The 24,481-nt window shown below is 43.1% G+C and overlaps 2 protein-coding genes across 17 annotated transcripts in view; one reads left to right on the forward strand and one right to left on the reverse strand.

Annotated features, from left to right (window-relative positions):
• Positions 1-24,481, forward strand: part of VDAC1 (voltage dependent anion channel 1) — a 352,647-nt gene that overhangs the window by 85,072 nt on the left and 243,094 nt on the right. The window lies entirely within an intron of this gene.
• The window catches only part of TCF7 (transcription factor 7), a 126,223-nt gene that overhangs the window by 12,524 nt on the left and 89,218 nt on the right, over positions 1-24,481 (reverse strand). For 9 of the 16 annotated variants that reach the window (XR_012160218.2, XM_073355565.2, XM_073355570.2 and 6 more), the window contains exons 4-10: positions 19,561-19,693; positions 15,803-15,893; positions 11,257-11,343; positions 8,468-8,578; positions 7,900-8,062; positions 6,882-6,989; positions 974-1,063 (exon numbers count right to left, since the gene is read on the reverse strand). Coding sequence is in view for 15 of the 16 variants with exons in the window: in XM_073355565.2 (XP_073211666.1) it covers positions 974-1,063; positions 6,882-6,989; positions 7,900-8,062; positions 8,468-8,578; positions 11,257-11,343; positions 15,803-15,893; positions 19,561-19,693 (783 nt within the window). In the remaining variant the exon portion in view is untranslated. The remainder of the gene's footprint in view (positions 1-973; positions 1,064-6,881; positions 6,990-7,899; positions 8,063-8,467; positions 8,579-11,256; positions 11,344-15,802; positions 15,894-19,560; positions 19,694-24,481) is intronic. The other 7 variants (XM_073355567.2, XM_073355573.2, XM_073355577.2 and 4 more) reach the window with 3 other exon arrangements.

A 24,481-nucleotide genomic window follows, 5' to 3' on the forward strand; every position in this document is an offset into this window, starting at 1 on the left:
CATAGCCAGTGTTTTTTAAAATAACTACAAAAAAAAGCTTTTGCTCAACTATCTAGGGCCTGTTTTTCACATTCCACAAATCTATTTTCTGGAATATATTTTCCTAAGTCCTGGAATCCAATATCATAAGCACTTTGATTATTCCACAACAGGCTGCAAAGATGGTGCATAAGATTTACATATAATTTAAGAAAAGTGATTAAGAGTTTGGAGACCACTGAGGCCCTCTCCACACTCTAGCTTTTACTGTGCTCAAACATGTTTAGTGTTAGCAAGGTGCTAACACTGCGTCCCTGATAATTGTGGGTAAGGTCAAAGCATGTTATGTAACTCTAGTCTACGATCACATCCACATTATAAATTCAGCTGCACTGAAGCAGCTGGTTAAAACACAGCTGTAACCCCTCCTCCTTTGGACTAAACTCCATCTGAGCGAAATAATGCTGGCATTTTAAATCCAGGGCACTCCATTCAGTGTTGCTTGTCAATGAGTGTCTGATGCCAGCTGCCACGGTGGCCCAGGCTTGACTTATGGGTATAAGTCGCTGGATAGTTTTGAATGCTCACCTTCAAGAACATTAGCTGGAATATCAGGAGTAAAGATACCAGCACTACTGGGCTGGTCCTAGACTGAACTTTTTCAATACCTCAATGGAAAAAACACATCGTTCATTTGTTGCAATTTCTTCTTGTCTGTCTCTGTTCTGTTATGTTCTGTAACAGAACAATGTCCAATGACATACTGGGCATTGACTTTAAAGCAATATTTAGCCCACACTGTACTCTGAAGTGTAGTGAAAGGATTAAATAAATTCCATAGCCAGTGAGCGATTCCATGGCCATGGAAGTGTGAAAAGCTCAGGGCTCCTGGAATTCTGCAGCTAACACTGGAGTCGGTGGGTACAGAGTGGCAGACAGCTATACGTTCTCACTGCTGCAGAGTTGACTAACATTCGCTGCAGAATTCTCTTACCCTTGCCGCAGAAACTGGCCCTGAAGTGCCGCAGAATTCCAGGGGCCCTGAGTATAACTGAGTGTGTTCACGGGCTGAAGAGCCTGAAGACTGAAGAGCAAAGTATTAAAATAGTAAAAATGGTAAAGTTTTAAAATAGTAACTGATCTCTAAATAAATCCAATACATGCATAGAAGTTAAACAGTGTTGTCAATGCCCTAGACTTTACTACAAGTCTGACAATGGTTGTTTTTAAAGTCCCAGCTCATAGAATTATGGTATGAGAGAATCTCAGCAGACAAAAATGGCCCTCATGGTTGCAGGGAGAAGCTTGAAATCATGAACCTTAAAAGCTCAAACAGCAGAAGGCAAATAAAAAGAACCCCAAATGTATTACTTTCAAAATATCAGGAGTGGGTTGTGCGTGTGTGGGGGTTGTTTTGTTTTTAAGGTATGACTCTTGACTGCTTGGGGTTGGCAAAGCTGGGTATAAATGAGATCCAAAGAGCAAAGTAATGCACTGTTACTTGATTGACAATACGGTACTAGTCCCATCCTTAAGTCACTAATGGTTAATCAGCAAATCCCTTCTTGTTGCCTCCCGGTGTGCCAAAACTGATTCTGCAAAATGGCAACTGGCTGGTTAAACAACCCTAAGAGGTATCTTCTTTCTCTCAGTATGTAGATGTTCGAGAATATGGTCAAGATAAATTCATATGTTGCCTGTGTTAATAATCTACTGTGTTGTTTAGTATTTTCTTCAAACTACCTCTCTTATCTGGGTTGCCAACACCATACGGCGATATTTCAATTGAATCCTTGCCTCCCCCTTCCCCCGTGTTTTCACTGGAATTGTTTTACATACTGATAGTTCTATTCACATTAGCGTTGGGTCTAAACTACTGATCAACACTCTTTAGCTCCTCCCAGTGATTTACACCAGCAGTAAGTCTGGCCCTTTTTTTTTTTTTTTTTAGACCAAAATATGCCCATGCCCAACTGAGGCACAGTGTGATCTTTTTACCATAACTCTGGTCATTCCTCACAGCTTCCCTTCCTATTGCTTGTCACCTCACTGCATCACACAGAAAATGAAACTAAAATCTTTTGCAGAAGGGACCATGCCTTTTTATGTTTCTGCGCAGTGCTAGGCGCATTTTAGAAACTTGTAAAAATAAAATATATTTTATCTTCACGATAGTAAAGCAGTGCACTCTAAAGGAAGCCTATGTTAAGGCTGAGCAGAAGAGCTTCCATGGGATGGACAGTATTCTGTGCTGCTGACGTATCATGAAGAGAAGATGCTCTTCTTAGTGTACAATATTTGGTAATAACAGCCATGACCACATTAGTGTTGTTAAGGACTCTTAAAAATAGCCAGGTTTGTGTTTCAATTCTTTCTTCCACTGCTCTGGACCTGCCTATCAATTCTTCCGTTTCTTCTGCCCATTAATAAGGAAACACATTTTTATCCTCTACTTGCTTCTCTGACACAGAATGCATAATAACCCCCTTTGTGTCCCAGTGAGTTCTATTAACAAGTGCCCAAGAGCTGCTGGAGCAGATCTGTCCTGTATGAAAGGGCTGTTTGCCGTGCTGGCTTTGACCTGTGACGACTTATATGACTTCTTGTGGTTTGAGTGAAGGTGGAAAGCTCCGAATCGCGGTGAGCTTTTCTTCAGTGTGGGAGTAACTGTATTTCCTGTCTCATATCAAGGCACATGCCAAGGGCGTTGACCCAGATTCCTCCTCCCCATTTGAGTTACAAAATTGGGAAGACAGAAAAGCATTTGTTGTAGATACAGTGAGAAAAATCACAAAGCAGCCGCTTCCTGGCTTTGGGCACTCCTGTCCCAAAACAACTTTGGATGATCTGATCACCAGACTGCTAGAGCCTGGATGGCCAGCAGAAGATATGGGGTTACTGGAGAATTGCAGGTAGGGTGAGAGAATGTTTCCAGAGCACAGATGGCAGCTTCCCCCCACCCATTTTTGAGGACAAAAGATTCGGTGAGAGAAATACACAATGAGGAGATTTTGTTAAAGGAAGCACTCCATCCTGGTGTGCGTGTGGGGATGCAACCTGCTGTATTAGAGGCTGCTGGTATTGCCCTGGCTCTCATAACACCGCTGACTGCTGCTTCGGATACTGGTTTAGCAGCCATCCCAGTGGAATACATGCCACTGAGAATCCTGAAGAGCTACATGCAAAATCAGGAGATCCTTGGCTGAGGTTGGTGGAGCGCCGCAGAGACAGGTGCAGGCTTGTGGAATGAGGCGTCCCGTGGAGAACAGCCTTTTGGGGAAGCCACAGAGTGGCTATAAACACAGTGGTGGTGTGATCATTTATCTTATCAGCACTCGGAGAGAAGGGAGCAGCTAAAAGAAAATGCAAGACTCTCATTGACTGCAATGGGCTTTGGGTCAAGTCCCAAGCTAACTAGTTAGGCATTTCTATCTAGGATCAAAATAAAGACTAGAAAAGCAAAGCTGAATGTTCATGTTTGTGTAGCACTCTTATGCCTATAAAACCACACTTACTGGGGTTGCCTCGTAAATGGTCAGTACAGCTAAGAGAAAATGGGGGAAATGATTTATTTTTATAGTGGCTCTTCTCAAATGCACCACAGATTAGAAAGTAAAGAGGTGATGGGACTGTTTCAGACAGAAAACTCTACACCGGGGCTTGGCTACTGGAAGCATGTACTCACTTGAAACTTAGTAGTCACAGAAACATTCCTGGAATGGTCAGGAGGAAAAAAAATCAACTTAGAACACAAAGAAAATAGTGCTAAAGGGACATCAGGATTAATGTGTCTGCTTTAAAATATTCTTTAGGGTCTAGTTCAAATAAGCCTTTGTGTTTCAAACTTCTCCCTTACTTGATTCCAGTAGATTTATCTCCTGCCACCTAAGGATGACCTAACTCTGTTCCCATTGAAGTGGATGGTAAAACTCCCCTTGATTTCAATGGGAGCAGAGTTTAGGCCAACAGGGAGCATTTTTGAAAATCCCATCTTCTGTAAATAGAACAACCTAATCAGATTTCTAGACAGAACAAAACAAATGACATTTCACTAATGTCTAATGAGTTGATTCAGAACTGCTACCAAGGCTGCTGGATCCTGCTGTTCTAGGAATCTAATCAAGAAGAGACCAAACATACAGAGAACTGGCGCGCAGTTAGGCTATATCAGAGATACTCAGATGTGGCTTGTTTCAGAGTAGCAGCCGTGTTAGTCTGTATTCGCAAAAAGAAAAGGAGGACTTGTGGCACCTTAGAGACTAACCAATTTATTTGAGCATGTGGCTTGTGTGACTATGGCTTTGTCTACACTGGTGGTTACGGCATGTAGGGTGTGCATAGCTGCAGGCTGCGTCCATATTGCAGAGTGTAGCTACACCCATCGGGGAAAGTCTCTGGCAGGGGGAGGCGGCAGGATGCCACACTGCTATGAAGGCATGGCTTGGGTGTGTAGAGAGCCATGTTGGGTACATACGCTGGAACCTTAGGATGTCTTTACTCTACTCACCTAAGCAGTGCCTTATCAGCTACTCTGCTATTTATACCCATGCTAGGCCGCTTTGCAGTGTATGTACTCTACATGCCGCCCTAAGTGTAGACATAGCCTATGGGTACTTGAAATCCCAACATTCAGTATGCTTCATGACCTTCCCCATCGGTTACTTCAGATCATGCTTCACATTGCCAACAACCAGTGGGGAATGCTGCTCTGACACTGCCATGTGTTGAATCCAGCAGTGACAGCTGAGATGTTTACGGAGCAGATTTCTTGGTGGTCTATTCAGCAACCTTATTCTGGACGCTCGTTTGAAATGGTCATTTAAAATACAAAGACTGCCTCTGGTATCCCTGCTCTGACAGGAGAATCATGGAAGAGTTAGGCTTAGTCCCCAGGCTGTCAGTACAACCGCTGGTGCTGCCATGTTTGGATATTCTTGTTTTAGTTGAACACTGTGAACGTAACATTTGTTTGCGACCCCTTTAGAATCACAGGGTCGGGCAAAGACCTATTAGATCAGGGAGTCAATCATCCTGCAAACGCAGCATATGAGCCCTGATCAGACAACATTGTGCTTACCTTGATGTAGGTTCATACCCTTATTTATGACAGCAGAATCATGAATGAATTGAAAGTTCACCCAGATAGGCTGCTAACCTAAGGCCAGGACTAGAATCTGTACAATGAAGATCATTACCTCCACTGTTGTGGAATTCTCTCCTAATGAATGGCAAGCCAAACAATATTGGAAAAAGTCCAAAGGCCACCAACTCAGCTGATGATAAAGGTGTTATAATAATGGCCAAGAGAGGATATAACCATGGTAAATGGAATTAGAGTAAAGAAACAATAAGGATCCCATTTGAAATTCCCCAAAGCTCATTAAAGTTCAGTAACTTTCACTTGTTACAGTATCTTTATAGCTAATTAACATTACTGGTTAATTGTTATATATGGGTGGGAAATACAACAGAATCAGCTTGTGAATATTTTATACTCTGTACAGTTAAGGAAACGGAAAATACAGACACTGATATTTTCAGTAACTTTAGGGCAGTGACTGATTCTGGGCAACAGAGCTGCTTCTGTACATTAGGCCAGAGCTGGCAAACTTATAAAAGGACTTTGTCTAGTTTCACACTGGTGTAAATCAGGAGCAATTCCTGTGACATCAGTGGAGTTACTCAGGTGTAAAACCGGCTTAAGTGAGAGAAGCATCAGCCCCAGAGCAAAATGATATTGATGTTACATGTCACATCATTCAGTAGGAATATTTCTAATTTTTTAGATTAAATAAATAGTTTTTAAAATTATGATAGAGTACTATAAGGATAGGTGAGAGACTGCTTAACCAGAAAGGGAGTTCATCTATAAAGCGTGTATACTTTCCACAGTTAAGGCACTCTTGAAGACCTACTGCCACCTACAGTAAATCTCCTGACAAGCACAATAAAGTAAAAGGAAAGAAAAAAGTGTGTTTCCTATTACCCCTAACCTCTGCCGACTGCTCTGTTGGTCTGTCTTTAGACTGCAAGCTCTTTAAGGCAGGGACCACTCCATCTTACCAGCAAAGTAAGTGCTACCATCAACAAATAATAAAAAATGAGTATAAAGTCTTTAAACCATTAAATCTCCACAGGGGAGGTAGCCATATTAAAGGAGAAGGATTTTCTCTCGGTTATTCCTGAATCATAAAGCTGATCCCCCTAAGGAATTCAGGAAAAGGGCCTAACAAGCACATAGTGAGTGCTGTGGAAGTCATTGCATTTATCAATGTCTTAGGCCAGGAGTTCTCCAGATCTGTCATTCAGAGGCTGAGATTTCCTCCTAGACCCACTCCTTTCCTAACCTACGATGTGGTTCTCAAAACGTTCCATTCTGTGGATCACCATGAAATGCTCCTCTGTTGTCCATGGACCATAGATGGAAAACCATTGACTGCCTAAGGCCACACATCGTAGGAGTATATTTCCGTAGGACTAATATTGCCAATGACCACTCAAGTAATTTAAAAATAACTTTGATTTCTACTTATTTTTCATCTGAACTTGGGTATTTTTATTAGATCTTCTAAGCTTCTATTCTAAGACAATAAGTAAGCAAACCTCCTTCATTTAGCAGCTGTTGGGAAATGTGACATGCTTGCCAAAAGTATACATTAATCCCCAGACGACAAAATGTAATATACTGCTTACACATATATTCTTATGTCTACGGGTATATGAATACCCTCCCCTCTATCACCTATCTGTATGAGTGCATTGGTGCGCCCCATGGCTATCAGGAGATACGGTATCAGGGACAGCTGTTAAATAAGGCAGGTGACATTTTCAAGTTCAACTATAGCTTTCTAAACATGCTGCCAAGATGGGGTCTTTAGTCCCTAGCTGCATTAAGCACTCACATAGTTATCTCTAGCAGACCAGCCTGGGTAGAGCTGCATGTGAAGCTGCCGTTCCTTCCGGGCCAGTTCATAGTACTTGGCCTGCTCCTCCCGTGACAGTGCGTGCCACTGCAACAAAAAGATGCGTCAGTTGTGAGACTCCTCAGTGCATTTCATCACCATCCCTCTTTGCTGCCAGAACGAGGTGAGGGCTAGACGGGCTCTCCTTCCATTATCCCTGGTGTAGTGACACTCGTGTCAGCTGAGTTCCGTCAGGGTAATTGGATGCTGGGTATTTACAGTGGCATAAGGACAATGTACACATTTTTAAAAGTGAGCCGCTCGCTACCTGCTTGAGGAAAACACTGGTATGTGATGCAAGGCTGACCCTTGAATCTGCAGTGGTATGGCTAATTGGCTTCCCCAGGGAAGGAAGTGAAGGCTCTCTATGTAGCTAGCGGTGCTCGGAGCTGGTCTGACTGGCCCAGGGGCTGCCTGAGTTGCTGGGCGGACCCAGAGCCAGTCGCACCGGCCGCTCCACAAGTCACAGAATCTGTGACCTCCGTGACAAACTCGCAGCCTTAGTCATAATACCCCTTAAATTAGGACCCAGTGTCGGAGTGGTTTGTTACCGATAGACCAGTGATGTGTAAACTATCTTGTATTTCCACCCCTCTGCCCTCATACATTGAAAGGGGGTTTGTAAATGTTCATTTAAGTAACAGTACATAAAAGGCACCTACCCTGGTGGTTTAAAAATGTTATTTAAAAAGCACTAGTAGAGGAGACACCTTCCCATGGGCTTCATCCCTCTAAGGAACACCCCCATCCTTCCTACTGTTTGCTCATCTAAACATTTTATTCTGTGGAGTCACTAGTACACAGACCACATTTAAAGAAACACTGATTTTCCACAAAGCCTCACAGGTAATAGTTTTGTTGTTAAGTAGCTGATCAGTTCTCTCTCTCTCTATGGGATTGTGAAGAAGAGAATGGCTTTGCTTAGAAGCAAGCAATATGTTCTGTTCTGTGGTCTTACCCTCCTTCCTAAAATCTGATTGATAGCTGCACTTTCTTTCAGGGTGCACTCAGCAATGACTTTTGCCCGCATTTCTTTCATATACAACATGAAAGCATTCAGGGGCTTCTTGATAGTGGGCTTCTTGGCTTCCTTCTCTCTCTTTGGTTCTGGTTGGGGTTTCCTTGACAGAAACAAAACAGTCAGTAACAATCGCGCTCTTGCATCTCCGCTATCTGAACTGAACAGTAGTCAGAAGAAACTGTTCCTCGTGAAAATATTAAATAGTAAAACACTTGACCTCAAATGTAGACCAATGCGTATTTTATGCAACTAGGGCACGGACCCTTCTAACGATCATGCCCATCATTACGTTGGCGCCTTTCAGTTGATGGGGCAACAGTGTAGTGCTGCCAACCTTGCTTGTCGAATCGACAGAGTTGCAAACGTTCCACAAGTGGCCTCCACAGGGTTTTACCACCCTAAGTGTCCCCTCCCATACAAACAGTGGAATAATTGAGACTCAGACTAAATAGTTAAGGAGATCATTTTGATAGTCTCACCCTTGTCTCAAGACTTGCTGACTTACATGCTCCGGTCGTAATGATCCATTTCTTGCTTCCCAGAGTGGGGTACTATGGCTGGATGAGGGATTCCAGTGGTGTGCATTCCAGAGCTCAGCATCAGGGGATGTGTAAACCTGCAACAGAGGGCATGTCAGTGATCACTGGGACTTTCTGCGTAGCACAACCTTCCCGCGATAAATGGCTGGATTCAGCTCTTAAAGGAGGATTCAGATATGGGAGAGAGACCCGTCTGCAGAACATTACTGCCAGATGAACAGGAAAAGGGGTGGCTGGGTACAGCTCTTTCTATCAGTAGTCACATCTGGCAGATGGAGAACACCTCTTTTCTCACTAGATGGCACTCTTTGAGTTGTTTTTAAGTCACAAGAACAAATGCTAAACTGAAGTAAACAAAGCAAATCATTGAGATACATCCCTTATCTTATGCATCTCTGAATTTTGTAGGGAAAGCATTCTTCCTGAAAGAATAATAGGGGTCCATGTAGGGATGCCAAGGTGCTGCAGATCTGCCACGCCTAACCCAGGACTTTTCCATCCCTGCTGGTGCTCTAGCAGTAGTAGTTAAATAAAGGCAGCAGTGCTTCACTTGGTTTCACCTGAAGAATGACACTTACAAAGTTTCTGAATCAATGAAAACAAAGGGGAGGTGTGCATTTTGCCTGGGGTCTTTGATGCTTCTCTTTGGCTTCATCCATCAATACATCCCTTGCTGAGTATTCCTCTGTCATGATGACAGCGGATGAGTGGATAACATAGTAGCCAAACTGATAGCAGAAAAGATTTGGAACAGCATTCCATGGGTCTTTTTTAATAAAAATTAATTTGCAATGTAATCTAGACTTACAGCGATCAGCAGCTTTTATTATTATTTTTTTTTAAAAAAAGGCATTTTCAGATCTCGGTGGTCACACTATTTTTGTTAGTGTTACAGCAAAAACCAAAACCACACCAACATTTGGATTTGAATTAGGACCCCCATATACCTTTTTTTTTTTTTTTTTTTTTTTTTTTTAAAACAGAAAAGGCATGAGTCTCAGCACAAATCAAACTGCAACCCTTGGAGGTACACCCAGCCCTAGCCACGTTCTCCACCAACACAGAAATGAGTTCATAAGAGGTTTTACTAGCTTACGAGCTTCCTTAGCTCTGTATAGATTTTTGAGATTATAGCCAGGCTTTGCCAAACTTGCCATTTTATGGCTGGAGCTTGGAGAGAGCAAGAATTTCCCCTGGGAGATAAACAACTGTTCATGAGATATGTTCGTCACACACAAAAAAAGATGTTTTGATTTGATCCATTGGCCACACTGAAGTTTGATCCTCCTGACAAGGTGTTCTTTTTTGTCTGCAGTATTGCAAAACTTGTCCCACTCTATAGTATATGTGAAAATGCCAACACCATGCAAGATGAGATTTTTGGGCAACTATTGAGGACTGTAAACTCCTCTCTATCATTTTATAGTCTATTTAGATGCTCAGACAGGAGAAGTTGCCTCAGGCAGCATGGTGGAAAACTAAAGTAATAGGCTGACTATTTTCCTGCCACTGTTCCAGGGATAAGTCCCTGAAGAAAGCCTTCAACAACAGTTTGAATGTTATCTCCTACATATCATGACAACACATAGCAGAAGCAAAAGCTGGAGATGCGAACAAATGTTGCTTGCACATAAACTCCCATGGGGCTTAATCTATTCTAGCTGAAGAGACCAACAGGAGCATAGGGGCTTGCTGTCGGTTGGCGGAAGGAACAATGCAAGCGTTTGTAATGAACTCTTCATAATTTTGTCCAAACATGTTTGTAAGCGCTCTAGTGCTATGTAATTGTAGGACAAATCCACACTTAAGGGGCAAATTGTGTTAACAGGCATGCCTGTGCAGTCAGTGGACACTGTGCACATGTATATGAAGGCAGAGTTGGGCCCGACATGTTCATAAATCTGCCAGGGTAACGTATGGAGAAGAGAGGGACATTGCAGTACTCCAATGTCCTAGGCTTGTGTTACAAAATGCAACTTGCTCTGTATGTAAGTTTTATTGTGTTCTAGCGGCCAGATCCTCAGCTGGTCTAAACTGGCAGAGATCCACTGAAGTCAATGGAACTACACTGTTCTATACCCGCTAAGTACCTGACCCTAGGTTTTTAAGTTTTGTGGGGAGGCTTTAATAGGGGTTAGCAAGGAGTTAGTTCCAACAATCCAGTGATGCAGCATAGCAACTCCTCATCCTTCTACTGGAATGCAGGGAAGTGCAGTAGGAGACAAATGGAATTTAAAAGGCTCAGATGTTCAAATTTTGCAGTCATGGGGACAAATAAAATCACTGGTAGTGATCATACTCTCCGCCAGCTTTACAACCTGACCAAGAGCCAGTAAAACATGTCAGTCTCCGCACAACATACCTCAGTCCATTATACTGAGGAAAGGAACATTTCTATCTCTAGTAAAGATTACAGTTCAAGGTAAGGGAGCTGTTTGGAGTGGCTGCAGTGACACTGTATATAAAAACTGGACCTCATCCAATCTTTATAATATTGATAGTGGGGGATTTTTTTTATATTTGGTTTTAATCAATAAAAAAAGTATAAAAATAAAATCTTTGTGGCTTCTCCATGGAAACTCAATGTTTTTATGATTTTAGAAAGACTTGACTAAAAGCAAAATTCTTTCCCTGCTCCTGCCATCTGGAAGCTTGACAGCCCCTCCCTGGACGTTTGCAGTCTGCTGCAAGCTTGTATGGCGCAAGCTGCGAGACCAGCAGAGCTGCTGTCTTGTCTCACACAGCTCATACTTACCTGGAGAAAGTAGCCCCAGCAGAGAGCGCTGACGAATACGGCTGTCTAAATCCACATGACGGAAGCGGATAGACAGACTGGCTCTGCCTGGGATCGGGAAGAAAGAGTCTATAAAGCATCTACATCCGTGTGGCTTTTCCTAAAAATATCCTCTATAACTGGACTCATTGCTACTCAATAATGTGAAAGCCTTAGTCGCTCTGGCGGCTAGAATGTATGCCACAAGCATCTGTCTTTTCCAACCTCAGCGCAGAGGTAATGCAGATGGACCCAGATTGCAAAGTTCAGATCTGAATGTGGATCCCAACTTCCCCCAAATGTTGAAAAATACTAGAGCATTATGTGAGTGTATCACTTCATTAGCTCTAAACAGTTTAAAATCTGCTATACAGGTATCAAGATGAAAGGTTCAGGTGGATTATTACTATAGGAACACATTGTTCAGCAGTGCGCACCCTAACTGAAAAGGTGTTTACAAGGCATAGACACTTGCTGTGCAATACCAAGATGAACTGCCAAGTTCAAAATCAGCCTCTTTCCCACTCTGGTGATTAGGGGAATGGTCAACCAATCAAATATTTGCACCTGGGATCACTGGAGTAGCAGGCTTTGGTAGATCTTTTAAGTCAGTAAGGAAAACAACACACTGCATTATACCGTTTTAAAATGATCTGATTTCAAAAGTAGGAGACAAACTCTCAAGTGGTGAAAATTGGTGTAGCTCCATTGAATTCAACTGAAGACTCTGACTTCAATGGAGCGATGCTAATTTACACTAGCTGAGGGTCAGGCCATATATTTCTTCAAATGAAGTAACGCTTACATTCCAGACTCAGGACTGTGTACGCGCCAGGTTTGGAATCCGAAGCTATTTTTGAGTTACTGGAGTCCAAACGTCCGAGTAACGTTCTTAATCAATGAAAAACCTTTTCATGCTCAGATAGGTTAAAATACCCCCATCAGAATGGATTTTCTACACACTTTCCAAAAATTATTTCACCTCTGGCTTAAAGTTGGGCATGAAGTTTCAAACTTAAAGAAACTGAAATGAGAGGGTTTTTTGCTAAGCACAAGCAAATTGGGGTTTAGAACAGAAGTGCTGCCTCATTCGTTATTACTGAACATGATCGGTATTAACGGCTTCAATTGATTTCCCACCCTTCTGAAAATGAGGTCCATTATTATTATTATATCCCCGAAGCATCCAGATGTCCTGCAAAGGACTGGGATTGCCTTTTGCCTGGTGCTGTTCAGACAGAGGTAATCACGATGCCTGCTCTGAAGAGCCATCACTGTGGAATCATGGCACTTAGCCCCTCAACCCGAAAGAACAAGGTTGTGTTTATGGCACTCAGGGAATTACTGTGTCTCAGCTTGATGAAATCTAAAAAGCTCTGTGTGTATTAAAGTTGCAAAAAAGAAAAGGAGGACTTGTGGCACCTTAGAGACTAACCAATTTATCTGAGCATAGGCTTTCGTGATGCATATCCGATGAAGTGAGCTGTAGCTCACGAAAGCCTATGCTCAGATAAATTGGTCAGTCTCTAAGGTGCCACAAGTCCTCCTTTTCTTTTTGCGAATACAGACTAACACGGCTGCTACTCTGAAACCTGTATTAAAGTTAGTGTACATGGTTGAGAACTGGCCTGCTCTGTTTACAACCTGCCAGTCAAAAATCCCTCTCACACTCCTTAGAAGTTAGTAGTGTATAAACATGTCAACAAACAGCCAAGTGCTACAATATATCAGGAACCTAAACAACCTTTGAAGTTTAGCATTCCTGCCCCAGGGGTGAGAAAACATTCAAAGTTAATCCAGAAGTGACATTCATTACTCTAGGGGCCAAGATATCTGAATATAAAAGGATCATGGCACTGAAGCCTTTATCCAAAGTGATTTTGACATGCAAATTAATTCAATTGCAAAACCAATCCATGATCGCTGGGAATGTACAATTAAAGATTTTATCACCCCATGATGAGAGAACAGCTTTTAGACAAAGGGGAAAACATAATAATGAGACAGCAGCAAACCTGGTGCATAGTTAAGCTGGTGAGCTGTGCAAATGACACAGTTTACAAGGCTCTTGGTTAAGGTGTGTTGTCAGGCTCCAGCGATCAAACTCACTGGACTGGACTATAATTCATTTTTATTCGAAGTTCCTGACTGTCATCCCAGCTAATTAAAGAGAGAGTTATTGCAGCTCCTCTTCTCAAAATGCTCAGCAGGAACAAAGACCATTTCTGCTGAACTCTTGTTAGGCAGCTTGCTAAGGAAAAGCTGCTTCCTGTATTAAGACCGCTTTGCGTTTGAAGTCAGCTTCATTCCAGAACAGTGAACCTTAAGAACTGTCCACATACCACAGCACTAGTTATTGGCACAAGGAGTCTCTGCGGTGTTTCTTCTCCTACACAATTAGTTTCCACACTGTTTAAGCACCAAACCTCTGTAAAAGCATAAACTGGTGACCTATCTCTTTGATGAAACATTTGAAAATATCAGTCACACTTCCCTGAAGTGCGTGGGGAGAGATACAGCATTCGGGTTGTAAACACATACAGAAGTCTAAGCGGACACAGCTGAGAACCATCTTTGCTTCTAAGCACTTCTCAAATGCAGAATTTCTTCATTTACATAACTCAGAGGCAGTTCTGACAGGGAACTCCCTTTGGGAGGCCCATCATTCCTCTGGGGGAAGCCAAGCTTGAAACTTACTGGAGCTTACCATGTGTTTCTGTTCACAACACATCTTGAAAAATAAGCATCAAACTAAAGTTTAGGACTGGGAAGTGGTTCTATGGAATTTTGTAAACTTCAAGCAGACAACTATTTTAAAAATTAATATAAAATTACATACATTTCCTATTTGTAAAAGTGCTAATTGAAATGTCTGCTCTCTGATCCACAGGGCTGTTTTTCTATTTGTCATTTTACCATATCAGTTTCATTAGTCATTAATGAACTTGTCTGACTAGCTTGGTTAAAGGCGCCAAATCCTGCCAGATGCCGGCTGTCAGCAAAATGAATTTCCTGTCTGACCAGCAAACAAACAAACAAACATTTTGAGAAAGAGATTTTTTCCATGTAACTAGGCTGCCTTTAACTGTTTCCCATTCTCCCAGCTGTGCCTTTGGCCGAGTAGCTGCTTTTTCCTCCAATTTTTTTTTTTTTTTTCACGTTACAGCACAGTCACTCCTGCAGTCTCTATTTGTCTGTCCTGAGGAGGAATCACATTGTCCAAGGAGTTAAACCATCGGCCAAGAGCAGCAGGTTTAGGACAGAAAGCAAAATTTAATCTCACACCCAAACCTAAATCTAAGGCTGGCCTCCGTCTCTGTTTCTTTGGGGTTAAATATTTGGAACACTAACAACAAACAAAAATCTAGTTAACATGTCACATTGTTCTTTAATTGTTTCACCTCTCTTTTTAAGATACCTACATGTCTATATCAGGTTTTTGCAAGAGAAACAGTCAGGAAATTTTTGGACACTGCTGTCCATTGATTATTTCACCTTAAGATTCCCCCATGCAAATGGTCAGTGATGTATGTTCCCAAACTCACCCTACAGCTGTAAATCTTGCCTCATGTCTCTACAATTTCAATACATTATCAGGAACTGGTGATGGGACTCACTGACAATGTTAATCTAATTTGAAGAGAGATCACGCAAAAATGGCATGTCCTGACTCACCAGATATGCTTCCTATGAGTACTCAAAGTCACTCAGTTTTAATGACAAAAATAAAATATTAACTAATAAGGAGTGAAGGATTTACATAGGTCTCTGGGCCACTCAGAATGCAGGATTCCAAGAGATCATGGGTTGAATAATGTCAGAACACACACATACTGCTGTTGGGTGAGCAAGCATTCTGTGTACTCCGCTGAGACAGTTCTCTGCCATACTGTGTTTTTCTGTCTTACACTTTTTGAAAGGCAGCTTCTGGTGGATTGAATGCAGGGCTGGGACACCAAAGTTTGATATGCTCAAAAATAGCAGCCCATGGCTAAATCCAGAGCATGACAGAACTAGATCCCACTCAAAACGAGAAGCCTTGATTACATCTAGAGCAGGATGGGCAATGGACTGCTGACCTAAGCAGCTCTCAATTTTTTTATTTTATTTTATTTTATTATTTATTAAAATCCCTACAAAATGTCATGTGAAAGGCATCGGGAAACGCAGAGAGATATCTAGCTAGTGGCCCAGATTCCCAGTCCCAGCTCTGATGCTGAGTCACCTGGGGCAAATCCCTTTGCTTCTTTGTGTCTCTGCTTCCCATTTGTAAAATGGGGGTGATACTACTTGCCAACCTCACAGGGGAAATTAGGCCTTGTGAGTCCACAGGTGGGGCCATTGTGAAGATTAAAGAGCTAATGTTTGCAAAGTGCTTTGGTAAACAAATTGTGCACCAGTAAATTACACTATTTAGAGTGGATCAAAGACCTAGAGAGTAAATGGACCTTGGTGCGGCTTAGGATGCAGGTGTAAGAGCAAGGCTCAATTTGCCTGCTGAGGCCCTGGATAAACTGTCAGCACTTACCATCCCATAGAAGGTGTTATCTGTCCAACCCCACTGGGAGGGAGGGAGTAGAAACCAGGGATATCCGATGTTTGGGAAGGACGGTGCACACCTAAGCAGAGGATCAAGACTTTAGTTAGAGAAGGAAATTTGGGAAGAGCAAGCAGTAGCATTTCCAGGTTTCTGGTCATCCATATGTTTTCAACTTCTATATGTACTTCCATGTACTCCAAGGACAGCTACTCAGTTAGGTTTGCGACTCGCGAGGGCAGGTCGATGCTACCGCTTAAGCGGATGTAACTTATGTTGCTCAGGGCTGTGAAAAAGACACACGCTCGCCCCTCCACGAGCGACGCAAGTTATAGTGACCTAAGCACTGTCCGCACGGGCACTACGTCCGCGGGAGACGCTCTCCTGCCAAGGTAGCTTCTGCGTCTCTCAGAGGTGTAGTAATTACGTCTCCCGTCAGCATACAGCTGGTTCACCGGACGCGCTGTAGCGCTTCGAGCACAGACCTGCCCGCAGAAACATACGTGACAAAAGTATTTTCCTTTGCACAATCATTTCCAAATGACAGGGTACAACAACTGATCCCTTTTAATGGTTTGGTTGGGTCTACGCTGCATCTGGGAGCAAGCCTCCAAGCTCGGCTCCACAGACTTGTGCTGGGTGGACTCTCACTAGCGCTCTGAAAATAGATCTGAAGCCTGGGCCGGAGGAGAGTGGGGCTTGGGAGTCCAAGCTTCAGCCTCATGGGCAAGGTCAAAGCACCACTTAGCCAGCTATTTTTATAGGACTAGCGTGAGCCCTGTTAACACCATGGATCAGGGATGGGAGGCTCCCTCCCATGCATGCCCTTCGGTGTAGCCCTTTGCTGCGGGGCAGGGCAAAGTGATAACCTTCAAACATTACTGCAGAAAAAAGATGACGACTCTACTCATGTTTCGTTCATCCAAAGGCCACAACACTCACCTGCCAAACAACACTGTGCTTTGCATTTCAGCTCCATCCCAGCAGTTTCTATTCCTCTCTTCCCACTCACACTGCTCCTGCTCATCACAGATAAACTCTTCCTTATGGGGTGTCACGGTAATGCTGACCAATGACCCCATTCAGGAGCAAGGCCTTCCTTCCCTGTGGCTTCCTGCCATTTCATTATGCACTTTCTTTATCCATAATGACTTTTTCCATGCGCTTCCCTCAGGGCCATTTCTCTAAGCGTCCCTTGTGTATTCCATTTCAGAGAGGTCTTGATTTTAAGGGCCTGATTGTCTCTTCCACCACAACCTATTTGTGCCGCTCTGTTGGTGTCAAGGGGCCATAAACTAAGTTCATGTGCCCAGCTGGGAATTCCCCTTTGCTAATGGGATTCCCTGGGTGCTCTTCACAGCTGTCAGTAACAGAGTGTGGTTAGAGGAAAGGGGGTATGGCCGGAGTGTCTTTATACATTGGCTATTTTTCTGGCTTTCAGGACAGCTTCTCTTGGAGCCTTGGGCAGCTGGGAAGAAGTTAGAGCAGCCTTGAAGCTGCTTCTACACGGAGGGCCAAATGGGTCTTCAGCTGCCCTCAGAATTGGGGAACAGAAAAACATAAGCACCCTGCTTTGCTCTCATTGCACCTGGCACAGGATTAAAACCCAGAACCAGGCTTTAGGTATCTACCTCCAAAAGGGACATGGGGAAGAAAGATCCCCAGATTAATGTCCCCCATGTGGGAAGAAAGAGAGCGAGCGTGTGTGCATCTGTCTGTGTGATGAAGAGTGAGATGTTGCCAGGGAAATGCCTTATGGTGAAAGGATATGAAATGAATGATCCCTTGAACACAACACTGACCTTTTGTATAGTTACCTGGTGACAACAGAACATCAAATAACCTTCCAGTTATGTATTAGCCAATAGATCCTTGCCCTGAAGGACACTGAGGATGTAGTTTGGCCTATCTCCAGGAGGAGAGCACTCTAGATTCATGGGTCTTCAACAGAGGTTTATGCTGTGGGACTATTAGCAGCTCCAGTGCCAATCTTAATTTTCATGAAAGGACATAGGGCAGCTGCCAGTCCCTGGGGTAGGCTGGTGCTCTATTGTTTAAAGCTTTACATACTAATAGGAAGTCCCTGAAGCACACTCATAGGCAGGGACTTTCAAAGGCCCTTGAGGAGCCATGGAGCTGTGTTCTGCAAGTAGTTTTCAAGGGCAGCCTGATATAAGGTGCATTGTGTTATATTCCCTCAGGAGCCAAGCAAGATTGGAAAAAAATAAAAAATAAAATCTTCCCTCGCCACTTTTGTGAGACTTGGAAATCTGCCATTAGCTATGCTTCTAATAGGTTTTAATTTAACTTTGTATTTTTCTGATGACTTTATTACATGCTGGTGGCTGGCAAGCAATCTGCTGTCTGGAAGAGACACCAGACATATTCTGGTATCTGTTCCATGAGTGTAAATCCTCAGCAGTCTGTGGACTTACTGAGGGTAACACTGGTGAGACCAGAATGTGGCCCCTAGGGTTCAAACTGCTGACAAATCACCATCACCTCCTTAGCCATTCCCCTTACTTTATCACACATTGTTTGGCAGCACTTGTAACTCAGCTAAACTATCATTTTGCAACATGCTCAGAACCTTTAGAAATTGAGATTATGTGGACTGGTGACTGTTGTATGAAATTACAGAAAATTCCCCCACTCCAAAAGGTGAGCAACAATAATGTGTGGGTGGAACACTTCATTTCTTTACCTCTCAATGGGGGTGTTGGCAGGATAGCGTCACATAAAGTTTAGAACGGTAGGCAGCCATGTGGCTTTGGTATGCAGGGCTTTGCGTGAAACACACCATCTTGTGTATGCACCTGGAGTTTTCCACTGACTTCCAGGTTCAAATGAACCCAAGATCCCTGCCAGAATTTAGGTTGACACAAAGCTGTAAATTAACCTAGTTTTACTTGAAACTATGCCCAGGGTCTGCCCAAAGTTTGTGAATCTTAGCAAAGCTTTGGATGAATTTGGAAGATTTTGAGTCTGTTGCACCAATACAACATATAACAGCAGCTTCTCACTAGCCCCAAACCAGAAATGATTTATGATAAATTCACACATGTATTCACTTTTCACAGTACAGGGACTAACCTCTCCTTATCGTACTTTCCTCTATACTCTTCCTGAAATGATTGTCTGCTATGTATTATATTAACAAATAAGAGAAATCTAAATACTCAAACTGTATGACAACCACATACGCACGGCTGCAGACTGTAAAAATCCAGCTACACCCCAGACACAGATCCCAGTTAGTCAAAATATTTCCTGTTTCAAGCATTTATTTTCTCATAATGACAACCTGACAACTGTTCGGGTATGAGTCAAAAGAAAGGTTACTTTCCATTTTCTGGTTGACTTTTGTGAATCATCCCCAGACTCTGGTCTATTCTAAGGCTACAAAGGGAGTTATTACACGGAGAATTAAGCAAAATGGATGATCAAGGCAGATACTTTTTGATGTTCAAGCCTCTCTTGGCCATGACTGCAAAGCATCCTCAAGGAGCTAAATCCCAAGCAATTCCCCTGCTAGCCGATGCCCCTACCTGCCCATGGCTCGCTGCACTTAGTGTTTGCATTGATGGTCATTTATTTTTTAAACTGGACATAGGTTAAAGAATCTGACCATGCTGGAAAAACACAGGCTATGTAGCAACTCTAATTTCAACAGCTTATGGCATCAGCCCCCTCTTCTAAGTCTTCATGAGGACCCCTGCCCCAACAAGCTTATGTAGGATAAGAGTTACCTTGTTTCTGGTTGATGTCGGCTGGCAGGTGTGGTGAATGGGAGCCATGGCTGAAATGTTCGTTGCTGTATGGAATGAGTGGGGTGAGTGGATGGACTCCGTGGGACGGCTGCACTACAGGAACCTTGTTGGACTGTAAAATACAAGGGGAGGGGAAAGGCTTCAGCAATTTATGCCTTTGTGCTTTACAATCCAGGTATATTGAGTATCTGGTATTACGTGTCTAAGCAAATATCATTAGAACTGCTATTCCTAGCAAAAGCAAAGGTCTGGATCAGAGACTTCACAGGGGGGAGGGATAGCTCAGTGGTTTGAGCATTGGCCTGCTAAACCCAGGGTTGTGAGTTCAGTCCTTGAAGGGGCCATTTGGGGATTGGTCCTGCTTTGACTAGATGACCTCCTGAGGTCCCTTTCAACCCTGGTATTCTATGATTCTATGAAAGCAGCCATTCCTGCCTGCCTAAGACTGCAAGTGCCCTCTGTAGGCCTGGCTTTGGAAGTGAGATGCTGAGAATTATAATAAATCCTCTCAAAGACAGAGCAGAAAAATATCTTTACCTAAATAAATAAATGCTACAGTCCCTTACAGGAAAGATCCACACCAGCAGTGACGCTGGTGTATTTTGGACCATCACAGTAAAATAAAACACTGTTTTGTAATATTTATGATGTTACCCTGGACCAGCACAACCAACATGAAGTTTTCAAACTCTTCAGTACTACCTATTCCACACAGAATTTCTCAAATGTGGCCACCAGTGGCTTTTCTTGTGGCCACAGCCTCCTGGGCAGTGATGAGGGATGGGGGGCAAAGCAGTGGTCCCTCCCTCTGGAGACACAAATGCTGGAGGAGCAGGCAGCTAGTGAGTTCCCAACCTTCCTGGGGACGGTAGGGTTGGGCTCCAGCCCTGGGGTGGTGGGCAGCAGGCTCTGGCCACCGGGCTCCAACCCCAGCTGTGGGGCTCACACCCCCATCATCCCTGACCCCCTGCTGCCTTCACCAGCCTGTCATGTTTCTCCCACTGTCTCCCTATCGACCTCCCCATCCAAGGCTTAATTTGTCCCTGGGCTTGCCAGGACTGAGTAAGTCTGCTGATGTGAAAAGTGATATTTGTAGGTTTGTTAATATCACTTTTCACAGCAGCAGACTTACTAGCTAGCAAGTCTCTTTAAAAAAAGGAACCAAAAAAGCAAAAGAAACAACAACAAAAAAGACAAGAACCAGCAGAGCACCTTATTTGTGTTTCTATTCTGTGTAGGTTCAGTAAACAACAGAGACAACTACATTATTTTTATTATTGAGTCTGAAAAAAGATTCAATAAATTAGAATGATTTGGACACGTGTATACGCCTATTTATTTGTTTTTCCTAAAGTTAATTCAGTATTTTAGGAAAAATTTGTCAGCGCGGCCACCACCAAGAGTTGGTGGCCACACATTAAGGCCACCAAAAAATTTGTTGCGAGAACCCCTGGCCCTACAATACCTTCTTTATCTCAGGATGATACTGAGTATGTTAGCAAATGTACTGCTATCCTAGCACCCTCTGTTTTGCCCTATCAGTTCCCTCTGCTGAGGCACGTGGCAGGGGTGTGCTCTCTCTCTCTCTCTTTTTTCTAAATCTAAATGTGAACATGTGTTTTCTAAAGTAAGCGACAGGCCTGGTGTGTTTATATCAAAGGTGCTCACTAATACAGAGACCCAGCCCTCTGACTCCAGGGGCCCCTCAGTTTAGCAGACTTGAAGCATGCCTATTTCTTGGGCTCTCAGGCGTCGGAGGGAATGAGTCAGACACGAAGCAAGGAGGTGGGGGGAAACATGAGGTCATGTGTGCCGCCTCCCCACCCCCCCACGAGTTGCTGCTTGGCTTGTGCTGAGCATGATCGCACGGACTGAGCATGCTCAGTAACATCCGGTGAAGCCACTGCCCTCACTCTGTCCCCGTCTCTGGAATAAGTTTAGTCACCTTTGTTAGTGTATAAAGTGCTACACTTTACATCTAGCCACTTCAACTACCAAATTCTTCCCTATTGGCAGAAAAACGTAATCCCTTGAAAGAAAGCTGAAAGATCACACAGCAAAATGGTTTCAAGGAAAGGGATAAATTACCCCTTCTTAGTTGCCCTATATGACAAAGAAAAAATGGCACAGAAAAGTGTAAAAAGAAAAGGAGGACTTGTGGCACCTTAGAGACTAACCAATTTATTTGAGCATGAGCTTTCGTGAGCTACAGCTCACTTCATCGGATGCATACTGTGGAAACTGCAGAAGACATTATCTACACAGAGACCATGAAACAATACCTCCTCCCACCCCACTCTCCTGCTGGTAATAGCTTATCTAAAGTGATCACTCTCCTTACAATGAGAAAAGGAGGACTTGTGGCACCTTAGAGACTAACCAATTTATTTGAGCATGAGCTTTCGTGAGCTACAGCTACATCAGATGCATCCGATGAAGTGAGCTGTAGCTCACGAAAGCTCATGCTCAAATAAATTGGTTAGCCTCTAAGGTGCCACAAGTCCTCCTTTTCTTTTTGCGAATACAGACTAACACGGCTGTTACTCTGAAACCTCTCCTTACAGTGTGTATGATAATCAAGTTGGGCCATTTCCAGCACAAATCCAGTTTTTCCTCACCCTCCAGCCCCCCCCCCCCCCCGCCCAAACTCACTCTCCTGCTGGTAATAGCCCATCCAAAGTGACCACTCTCTTTACAATGTGTATGATAATCAAGGTGGGCCATTTCCAGCACAAATCCAGGTTTTCTCACCCCCCCCTCCCCTTCCAAAAACCACACACACAAACTCTCGACCAGAGAGAGTGGTCACTTTGGATGGGCTATTACCAGCAGGAGAGTGAGGGTTGCGGGGTAGAGGGTGAGAAAAACTGGATTTGTGCTGGAAATGGCCCAACTTGATTATCATACACATTGTAAGGAGAGTGATCACTTTAGATAAGCTATTACCAGCAGGAGAGTGGGGTGGGAGGAGGTATTATTTCATGGTCTCTGTGTAGATAATGTCTTCTGCAGTTTCCACAGTATGCATCCGATGAAGTGAGCTGTAGCTCACGAAAGCTTATGCTCAAATAAATTGGTTAGTCTCTAAGGTGCCACAAGTACTCCTTTTCTTTTTGCGAATACAGACTAACACGGCTGTTACTCTGAAACAGAAAAGTGTGTGACTAAAGGTAAAGAATAAATAGCACAAACTGCCGTTCTGTGCTAATTTGTACTTACAAAGACACTTCCCTGCCTCAGACTCTGCTAAACCATAGGCAGTGGTCTTTTTGAAGTAGGGACAGGTGTCAAATGTAGAGATTCTGGAAAGAGCACAATCCCTTCAGCTGCCGGTGAAGAAAGGAAGGCGCAAAAAAGGAAAGGAGAACAATAGGAAGCAAAAGGACAGTGTGTCCTGGGAACAGGCCCTCCCGATTCCTGAGCTATACTTTGGAATACCTAAAGGAAAGACTGGCCGCAAAGATTCCTACATAGTTTTACAGAGTCAAGTACATTCCGGGACACAGAATTTAGGAGCTTATAGGTCCACACTTTGGAACACTCTGGGTTTTCACACGTACTAGTCACTGATTCTAGTTGTTTTAGGTTTTCAGCACCTCTGAAAATCAGGCCCAAAATGTCTCATGGATGGTTCTCAGAAATGGAGAAACCCGTATTTAGTAGACGCTTTTTGAAAGCATTGGCTTTCCTGAGTGCTGTGTAAGCACTCATCCAGAACAAACATCAACTAATTCTATACCTTCTACCCCACCAAATCTGAGTAAACTCGGAATAGCTTCATGGTAGCCATGGACAAATCTGAAGGATGCAGCAAACAAAATTAAATTCAGAAAAAACATTTCTCTCCCCCCCTCTCTCTGTTTCACCATCAGAGCAATCAAGTCCTGAATCTTTGTGAAATCAGGCTTCTGTGTTAAGCACAATGCAGAATATTTCTGCATGTTGGAGCACAGAAAAGGGAACTTGTTTAAAACAGTTGCAGTGCTTTAAGGAAAACACACACACAAACTTTGCTGTCTGCCTCAAGCATGTTTGCCATTTCATACTTGCCCAGTTTCGCCCACAATGCCTTTAAACCCAAACTGACTTCACCATGATTAGGGAAACAGTCAGGATTTGTCCCAGGGAAAATCTGCAGACAACATTAGGACTGATAATAGTACAAGTTTTCGGAGGAATAAGAGTGGACCACATACAAATGCTGATCAGTAGTTAAAGGAGGGGACCCCGAATCAGCTCTCCTGGGTTCCATTGCAGCATCTACAAATGATTTGTTGTGCAAGTCACTTATCTCTAGGCTGGATTCTCCACTACCTATCATCTGGTTTAGCATTTACACCTGTACAACGTGAGTATAAAACATGACTTTTCTGATTTCATAGCCGTTTCACACTTAATCTGCACAGGTAGAAGAAAGTGTAGAATCAGGCTTCTGTGTCTTGGTTTTTTTCCATCTATAACAGAGGATAATAATACATAATCCACAGCAGTCTTGCAAAGCTGAACTTGTATAAAGTATTTTAAAATCCTTGGGTAAAAAATACAATATGCATTTATATAGCATCTCTGTATGAATTGGAAAACAATCTGTGCTAGTAGAAACTGTGTTACTTCACATTTGTATACACTACCAAATGTTTGCTCAAGTAAATAAAACAAAGCTGCACATAAAATTTTATTTAAGAAAGAAAGCAAAGCAACTCTCCAAACTCAGAGTGTTTAGTCAAACACTGGATCTTTAGGTTCTACCATGAAGCACTGAATTTTGACCACTCTGGATCATGAGAGGAAGTCTGGAATAGTTTTTCAGGGATATTTCTGAAATTGGCTATAGTTAAAGCCTAATTAAGTGCTGGACTTTCAAAGTTAAGGATATGCAACTCTATATGCATATCTCCAC

The sequence above is a fragment of the Lepidochelys kempii genome, chromosome 8 (assembly GCF_965140285.1).
Source record: "Lepidochelys kempii isolate rLepKem1 chromosome 8, rLepKem1.hap1, whole genome shotgun sequence".
Lineage (NCBI taxonomy): Eukaryota > Metazoa > Chordata > Testudines > Cheloniidae > Lepidochelys > Lepidochelys kempii.